At 39.8% G+C, this 9,245-nt stretch overlaps 1 protein-coding gene across 1 annotated transcript in view; it reads left to right on the top strand.

Moving 5' to 3' along the window:
- Window positions 1-4,721: 4,721 nt before the first annotated feature.
- The window catches only part of LOC150079405 (GTP-binding protein 10), a 140,062-nt gene continuing 135,538 nt past the window's right edge, over window positions 4,722-9,245 (top strand). The window contains exon 1 of the mRNA XM_090383840.1: window positions 4,722-4,832. Coding sequence (XP_090239966.1) covers window positions 4,797-4,832 — 36 coding nt within the window. The 5' untranslated portion in view covers window positions 4,722-4,796. The remainder of the gene's footprint in view (window positions 4,833-9,245) is intronic.

The following is a 9,245-nucleotide window of genomic DNA, read 5'->3' as shown; positions in this document are numbered from 1 at the left end:
TTTGAATGAGGTGGTTGTTTGAAGAACAGTTGGAAGGATGCGAACCGATTGTCTATGCTGAAGATTTGTTAGTGTTTGGTGAACTGAGGAATCAACTTGAAGATAGAGCCAGCAGTGCATTGTACAAGTGGTAGAAAACCACAAAATGAAAGTTTCTCTAGGAAAAATTAAGATGTTAAGATAATAACGTTGAAAGGGAAACTGGGCAATGGTAGATTCCACTGTGAAGATAATTGGGAGCCCTATATAGTATATCTCCTTGGTCTCGTTCCCGTGCATAATTGTAGATGGGCAGATTACTTTTTTGATCCATGCAGAATACTTAAAGGGTTAGATATTAAAATATAAAACTTGGAAAGATATTAAGAGTGCAATGGGTGGGTTAAAGGTAGGTCACGTCGACCTCTTGTATAAAAGCATCTTCTTACCTATAATTACATGCGCTTGTCATATGTGGGGATATATCTAGTTACAATGTATTTGTAAGGAGAGTTTTAATGTCTGCCCAGATATTTGCCCTTCTTGAGGCGACTCAGTCCTGTAGAACGATCTCTAACGATTCTCTCCAAGGATTGGCTGGAAGAGAACCAACCTAGTAGTAGTAAAGAAAGCATTGGAGTTTGCTATGAAAAATAATGTATCTAACGAAATTCTGGGAATAAAATGTTCCAGAATAGGCAAAGTGTATGGGAGTGCTGAATTCGAGAAAGAAAAACTAATTTTAAGATGAGATTGTGAAAATGTAGCAAGAACGGTGAGCATGTTCTGAGAAGGACTAGGTAACCTATGCTCTCCTGCCTTGGGTGACAACCATTGCAGAAAAGCCACTGTTCTTCAGTTTCCCCCTCACAATCTTTCCACGTTCGAAGTTGGAAAGAGCTCTATACTGATCCATTCTTCCACACAGACACCAAAAACTGATCGCCATGCATGCATTAGCATTAGTAGAGGCATATGATGCAAGAAAGCAAGCTTATGCAGCATAAGCCAAAAAGAAAAAAAAAAAAAAACACCACTCCCATTTCACCCCTCCATTTGTTCGAAATACCTGTCCAGCTGAGTCTTACATTTATTTAGGCTATCAACTTCCACAACAAGGGATGGAAGTCTGCTCCACCAACCAACTACCCACTGGCTAAAGGCAAATTTCCGCAAATCTATCCTACATCTGTCTTTCCTCAATTTAAATTTATGGCCTCTCAGGCGATTATTCTGAGCAAGATGAAGAATCCCATTGGCATTGAGCATGCTCAAACCATTCAAAGCCTTATACACCTCTATCAGATCACCTCGCCGGTGCCTAGTCTCCAGACTCTGTAATTTGCAAAACTTAAGCCTTTCTTCGTAAGAGCAACCCTTTGTTCCATTCACTAATCTTCTTGCCCTTCTCTGTACCCGTTCCAGCAGTTCTACATCCTTCTTGAAATGAGGCCTCCAGACCTGTATACAGTACTCAAGATGTGGCCTAACCATTGCCTTATACAAGGGAATAATCACCTCCTTATCCCTGCTAGAAAAATTCCTGTATATCATTGACAAGACACCATGAGCTACTCTTGCAGCTCGTCTGCACTGCTCAGAGAACTTCATATCTGCCTGCACAATTACCCCCAGGTCCTTTTCATTCTCTACCACTGTCAGTGTAGTACCGCAGAGTTGATACGTTGCTCTGGGGTTACTGTTTCCCATATGTAGTACTTTACATTTGTCAATGTTAAACTTCATTTGCCACCTCTCAGCCCATCTGTTCAACCTTTCCAGACCCTGTTGCAGCAGCATATCGACCCTGCCAACCTTTGTATCATCTGCAAACTTGGACATTAAACTTGATATCCCATCATCAATATCATTCATAAACACCGAAAACAACAACGGACCCAACACTGAACCTTGAGGAACTCCACTAATAACATTAGTCCACGTTGAGCAGTGTCCATTGATTACCACTCTCTGTCTTCTGCCACTCAACCATCCCCTTATCCATAGCAGCAATTTGCCTCCAATGCCACACTGCTCCAATTTGTGCAGCAGTCTTCCATGTGCAACAGTATCAAAAGCCTTTCTAAGATCCAAATATATAATATCAAAGTTATTCCCTGCATCCAGTTCTTTTGTGACTACATCATAGTATCCAATCAAATTGGTCAGGCAAGACCTGCCCTTAACAAAACATATTAGCATTAGCATTATGCTAATGCTAATATGTTGCGTCTGAGCTATAACTGAATTCTTGTCTGTGCAGTGCTTCTTTAACCAGTGCCTCCATTAATTTACCTGGAACAGAAGTTAAACTAACAGGTCTATAATTACTTGTGTCAGCCTTTGATCCTCCTTTGTGAATTGGGGTTACATTTGCACATCTCCAGTCTATGGGTACCTCCCCTGAGTCCAAAGAAGCTCTCATAATTATGGCTAGGGGTTTGCACACTTCCTTTGCTGCCTCCTTTAATATAACTGGATAGATCCCATCCACCCCAGGTGCCTTTTTTATGTTTATCCTCAACAATCTCTCCTCCACTTTCCTCTCAGTTATTACAAAATCATCCAGCCCACTGCCAATGTTTACTTTACCTACATCATTCTCCTTCCTGAATAACTCCTCATGCGTGAATGTAGATGCAAAATACTCGTTTAGATTGTTAGCCACCTGAGCAGGATCCTCAACTGTTGAACCATCAATATCCAGTGGACCAATCTGATTCATCCCTTTCCTTCTCGAGTTCAAATATGTAAAGAACTCTTTTCTGTTTTTCTTTGCATCCTTTGCCAAGGATTTTTCGTAGTCTGCCTTTGCCTGCCTAATCTCCTTTGTGACTTGGTTACAGACCAACTTATATCTATCATAGGCTTCCATGTCACCCATTAATTTGTATGTATCCCATGCATTTTTCTTCTCTGCCACATGTCTCATTAATTCATCTGACAACCATTTAGGCCTAAACCTTGAACAATATTTCTTAGTTGGTATGTAAAGCCTGGTAGCCTCCAAGATTAGTTCCTTGAATGCTTCCCATTTTGAGTTTGCTGTTGGTAACGTCATCAGTTGGTCCCACTGTATAGAATTTAAATACTGTCTCAGACCATCATAGTCGCCTTTACGAAAACAAAAACCCTTTCCTTTACCTCTTATGGTTGTTACCTCCTTGAGTAAATCCCATTTCAACACACTGCGATGACTGCTACCTAGTGGTTCATTTATCTGCAGATTCTTAATGAATGAAGAATCACTACTGATAATCAGATCAAGAGTATTGCTTCCTCTTGTTGCCTCACGAACATGCTGATGTAGAAAACAATCATCCAATAAATTCACAAAAGCCTTGCTAATGTGCGAGTGACCAACCCACAAATTCCAGTCAATATCTGGGAAATTAAAATCCCCCATTATAAGACTCTCTGATTTACTGGTCCACTCTATTTCCCTGTACAATATCTTATTATACTCATCAGAGTCATTTGGCCTATAGCACACTCCTACTCTCAATTTTGATTTCCCTATGTTTATGTCACACCAAACTGACTCGACACTGCCCTGTCCATCGATGTCGACTGGCTTCACTTCCTTGGACTTTATGTGTTTCTTAATTAATAGCATAACCCCTCCTCCCCTCCTGTCCTGTCTATCCTTTCTATTCACATTGTATTCCCCAAATTCCAGTTCCGCATTACTTATATCTGTGTGATACCACGTCTCTGATATCCCAACAATATCTGCCTTTGATGTTTTGTGCAATACCTCAGATTCATCAAATTTATTTACCAAACTCCTAGGATTGGTGTATATGCAAGTATACATGCACCTGTTCCTATTCTTAGCTACCCTAAACCACAACCCATGTGTTTACTTGTACCGCAGTGACTCTCAGCAGTCTCTGAAATACCCCCCCCCTTGTTTTGCAGGCTGCTGCTCATTCGAATAGAAGCAGTGCAAGAATCACTTTCACCTCTGCCAGTGGCTACTGTTAATCTATTAGTCCTTGTATTCCCCCAAGCTAGCTGTTTTCCGACCCACCTAACACTGCCTCGATAGCATCAGCAAACCTTCCTGCACCCTTTCCATTTAAGTGCATCCCATCCCTGTAGAAGCAGTCTCTCCTGTTAACAAGTACAGACCATGTTGAAAAAAATTCCACCCCTTGAGCCTTGGACAATCTTTCCAGGGCAGAATTTACCGCCAAGGCTCTAATCATATACTCCCTCCTATCGTGTCTGGGCATATTTGCAGAGACTTTCAAATTGAACTCTAATTCACGTGCTTTTTTTTCAACAGTGACCTGTACTTGTTAAGTAATTCCGCCGGTCCATGTGAACTACAATATTATATCCGCCGTTGCCGACTTTGAGCCTTCACCAGCGTTACAGGCTATACCATTCCTACACAAGCGGGTGTTGCTAATGAAAAAGAAACTCGTCGTATATCATCGATGCCATTAAGTTGTTGCTGAAAAGCAAGCTGAAAAAAAAACAACAACAAAAAAAACAGACAGGTGAAACTGCTGTTACAGTGTTTACTTACATTTTTTACATTTTTGTTAAATTTTAATTTAATTAGAATTTACAATAATTAAGATATTTACTTAATCATTATAAGACTAATATGATCAAAAATAGATGATACAATATCGTTTACGGCATTCTCTCGTTATTGGTGAATATTAGAAAATGCCAGCAAAATCTCGCAGAAATTAGAAGCGCTGCAATCGAATGTTGTCAATACATGGTCTTATATTGTGTTACTGTTATTTATGTTTACTTTTCTTATAAAGATTTGACCTCCATTAGAAAGTTGACTAGCAATGGTTTTTACTTTCAGAACTTATTGTTTATTTCAGGTATTTGGATATTGAAATTACGCCATTAAAAATTTGTAATGAAGATTTTTTTTTCTAAAATTCTAATAGAGCAGAGTTCGTTCTGGAGCAGAATAATGGCTTAGATTCATGTGTGTGTGTGTGTATCTACACAGGAATGTAAGCCACTATGAGCGTCTCCGTAGTCAGGTGGGAAGGAGCAGCAGTACGTAGCACCCACTTCTTGATTAGACCGGCGTTCGAGCCCGTCACCACCAAATACGGAGGATGCGGAAAGGTCAAGGGAATGACCACCGCATATTCCCGGAGCAATATGGCCTTAGTTGCTAATGTTCCTAAAAACCAAAAATAACATAACGTAACAAGCCACTATGACAGTGAAGATTTCAGGACTTCTTCCCCTTCATATTGGTCGCCAATTAGTTGTGAGTTTGAATCTGTTTTGCAGAAATGCTAATTTTGAAAGGTACAGAAGAAGCAAACATCTTCAGAAAGTGAAATTTAGACATGATAAACTGACACATCTAGGCTGTAATTTCTTCCAATAATTTTTTCGATTATGCTAAATTATTCAATTATTACAATTCATTTGATTATGAAGAACCTTTACAATGATGTAATAAAATGATTAGTAGATAGTAACGACTGAAAAAGTAAATAGGTTGCCTCGTCACCCTAAGGTCGCGGGTTCGAATCCCGCCTCGGGCTTGGATCAAAGTACTGCAAAAACCGTGGGAGGTGCATTATGGCCACTATTTATTTGTATAGTGGGTTTTCCACAGAGGATCATGCAGGAGTGGCCAAACAGGATGAGTAGGCAGGCTTTTAATTTTAGCTGAGTAATTCATCAGCAACATTTTTCTTCTTATGCTAAGTGGAGGTTTGTGAGCTTCAACGTAAAGACTTTGAACCGGTGATGTTCTGTATGCATCTAGTGCTATCCTAAGAGACAAATGTTGGATGGGCGCAAGATGCACTAAGGTGCTTTCCCTAGCTGAGTCATAAACAGGTGCTCTGTAGTCTAGCCGAGATCTAATTAGGGACTTATACAAGTGGAGCAGGGTATAGCGATCTGCACCCCAAGATGTACTGGAGATTACCCGGAGTATATTCATTTTCCTTGTGCAAGAGGTTCTTAGATATTTTATGTGCTCTTGGAAATTTAATTTCTTATCAAAAATTAGCCCTAGGAGACGAATACTGTTCACGATTGGTATAGGGTGATTGGCCAAGTGCAACTTAGGTTCAGGATGCATTCTGTGCTTTGTGCAGAAATGTATAGCTGTTGATTTGTGGCTTGACAGTCCGTATCCATTTTGTGCCATCCATAATTCAATGTTGTTTATGGATATTTGTAGATGCCTCTCGATATAGTTCATATTCTGGGAATGGCAGGATATGGTAAGGTCATTCGCATAGAGATATGAGTCAACAGTGTTTGGAATGCAGTTTGTAATATTGTTTATTCGTAGTGAGAACGGAGTGGCACTAAGAACAGAGCCCTGTGGGACTCCTTCTTCTTGTATATATGTTTGAGATAAAACCTGCCGGTACTTAACTTGGAAAGACCTGTGTCGAAGAAAGCTTTGAATAAAATATGGTAAGTGCCCTCTCATATGAATAGAATGGAGATCTCTTAGGTTGCCGTATCGCCATGTGGTATTGAAAGCCTTCTCTATACAAGGCATATCATGACGAGATGTTGATTTCTGATGAATGCATTTCTTATGTTGGATTCGGCTTTGGTCATGAGGTCTAGGGATGATCTATTCTTTCGAAAACCAAACTGATTATTACTGATTATGTTTCGGGATTCAAGATGCCATGTGAGACGATGGTGAACCATTTTTTCCAAAGTCTTACTCAAGCAGCTGGTAAGAGAAATTGGTCTATAGTTGTGTGGAATTGAGTGATCTTTTCCAGGTTTCGGTATAGCTATTATATAAGAATGTTGCCAGAAGGTCTGGAATATATGTTCTGAGAATATCCGATTGTAAAGTTTAAGCAATAAAGATAGTGATTTCTGATTGAGATGTTGAAGCATTATATAGTAAATTCCGTCAGGGCCAGGAGCATTGTTTCAGGAGCACTTTTAATGGTTGGTTATAGGGTAAATGGCATGCAGCTTTGAAGTTCAGTTTCCTTTTCTCATTTCTGGCTTTCATTTTTTGGAAAGACTGTTGATATGAGCTTGAGGCAGATAATTCACAGAACACAGTTCCTAAGGCATTGGCAATCTCTCCAGGAGAGGAGATCTCCTTCCCATTCCAGTTAATAATAGGAGAAGGTGATACATGATATTTTCCACTTAGCTTCTTTATTTTTTCCCAGATTATTCAGGTATCAGTATCTTGTTGATTGAGGAGGTGAATTTTACCCATGAATCTTTTTTGGCCTTTCGCCGGATGAAACGAGCTTTGGCTATCAGTTTCTTGTAGTTAATAAGGTTGGCAGTGGTGGGATATTTGCGGAAGGTATTCCATGCTGCATTTTTTTCCTTTTTCGCTTTATTGCAATCACCATTCCACCAGTGATTGGTATGCCGATGGTTTCTTATTTGAGACTTTGGGATGGCGGCTGTTGCAGCTGTTAGTATCTGCTTTGTAATATATTTGGTAGCAGCGTCAATAGGAAAAGACGTAATGATATCCTCATCAAAAGATACATGATTGGTAAATTTTGTCCAGTTTGCTTTGGAAAATTTCCATTGAGTTTTTGTTTGTGTTTGTTTGAAATGGGTGGTTTGAATGCTACAAATCAGCGGAAAGTGATCGCTGTTTAGAGGATTGTCGTGTACTGTCCACTCTATGGTTGGGAACAGGATTGGAGAGCAGATTGAGAGATCGATAGCAGTGCTTGACCCAGTAGGAAAATGGATGTAGGTGGGTAAGCCAGTTGTTCAACAGTGTCAGATTCTCTCTATCAAGTAGCATTTCAATAAGTTTGCCACGTCTATCTGAGACCAGTGAACTCCACAATGAATGATGTCCATTAAAATTGCCTAATAGACAGATCAGAGATGGTAATTGAGAAATAAGGTTTTCTAGATCCTGAAATGTGCATGGATGGTTTGGCGGAAGATATATCGAGACCACTGTCAATGTGATACCGATAACTATACGTGTAGCAACAGCTTCTAATGGTGTTTTCAAAGGAATGTGCCTGGAAGGGACTCTTGATTCCACAAGTACAGCTACTCCTCCATGAGGGCTGTTAGTTTCAGATCGATCTTTTCTGAAGATGGTGAAATTTTTGACTGAAACGGAGATTTTTGGTGTTAAATTTGTTTCTTGTAAGCACATAGCAGCAGGTTTGAAATGGTGAATTAATTCATAAATATCATCAATACTGCTGTGAAAACCTCTGCAATTCCACTGTAAGATCTGTTCCATTATTTAGTTCTGTGGGTGGAAATTGAGTCTGTCTGTTTTTTGTGGGTGGCTTGTTTACCTCTTTCTAGTTTTGATTTTTCTTTTCTTAAAAAATTAGGGCGTTCTGAGTCATTGCTTTCTTCCATATCTCCATTTGCATGTATTTCAAGCAGATCTTGATTAGCTATGTCATCAGTGTCCATGCTTGATATATGAGATTGCTTTGCCTCAACAGGATCTGATTTCTGTAAATTATCTACTGCTTGACAATGGGGAGGTCTCTGGGATGGAACTGTTAGTGGTGTATTACTGCATTGGTCTACTACGTTTGGTGGAGATGGATGTTCAATAGAGAGGACTAACCGAGCCCAGTTGGAGATCGATGTGTCTGGAGGAATGGTCACCTCAGTCTGACATGCTACTGATTGGTGACTGCGAGTAGCAGTAGCATAGGTGTGTTTTGGCATACTTAATTTTACTTGTTTTCTTGCCTTGATAGGAAACCTTATTTTCAATTTTATATTTTTGTATTTTTTTCCCCAACTTCCAGAGGTCGCAGTCTTTGGAATAAGCGGGATGGTTGCCTTTGCAATTTGGACACTGTGGAGTTGGTGCCTTACATTCTGTTTGTGTATGAGTTTTACACCCACAGTTTGCACAAGTTGTATCTCCATGGCATGCTATCTGAGAATGGCCAAATTTCTGGCATTTAAAGCATCTTAGAGGGTTTGGGATATAGGGCCGAACACAACAGTTTAAATATCCTGCCTTGACTGAAGTTGGTAGATTTGGAGAACTGAATGTTAAAATTATACTCCGGGTAGGGACTAAATTGCCATCTTTTCAGATCATGATCCTTTTTGCTTGAGTGACGTTTTGTTCTTTAAGTTCTTGAACTATTTCATCTTCGGGGACGTTCAATAAATCCCATTCAATGATCACTCCCTTTGAAGAATTGAGGGTGGTGTGTGTGGTGTGATTTGAACTGGGATTCCGCTCAAGGTTGTCAGACTCAGAATGTCTAGAATTGGTGGTCTCTATTAACAAATCTCTGGATTGAAGA

This window comes from Mastigoproctus giganteus, chromosome 10 (genome assembly GCF_048544385.1).
Source record: "Mastigoproctus giganteus isolate SK-2022 chromosome 10, ASM4854438v1, whole genome shotgun sequence".
Classification (NCBI taxonomy): Eukaryota; Metazoa; Arthropoda; class Arachnida; order Uropygi; family Thelyphonidae; genus Mastigoproctus; species Mastigoproctus giganteus.
The sequence above is the reverse complement of the archived record's forward strand: the minus strand, read 5'-3'. Positions and strand labels throughout refer to the sequence as shown.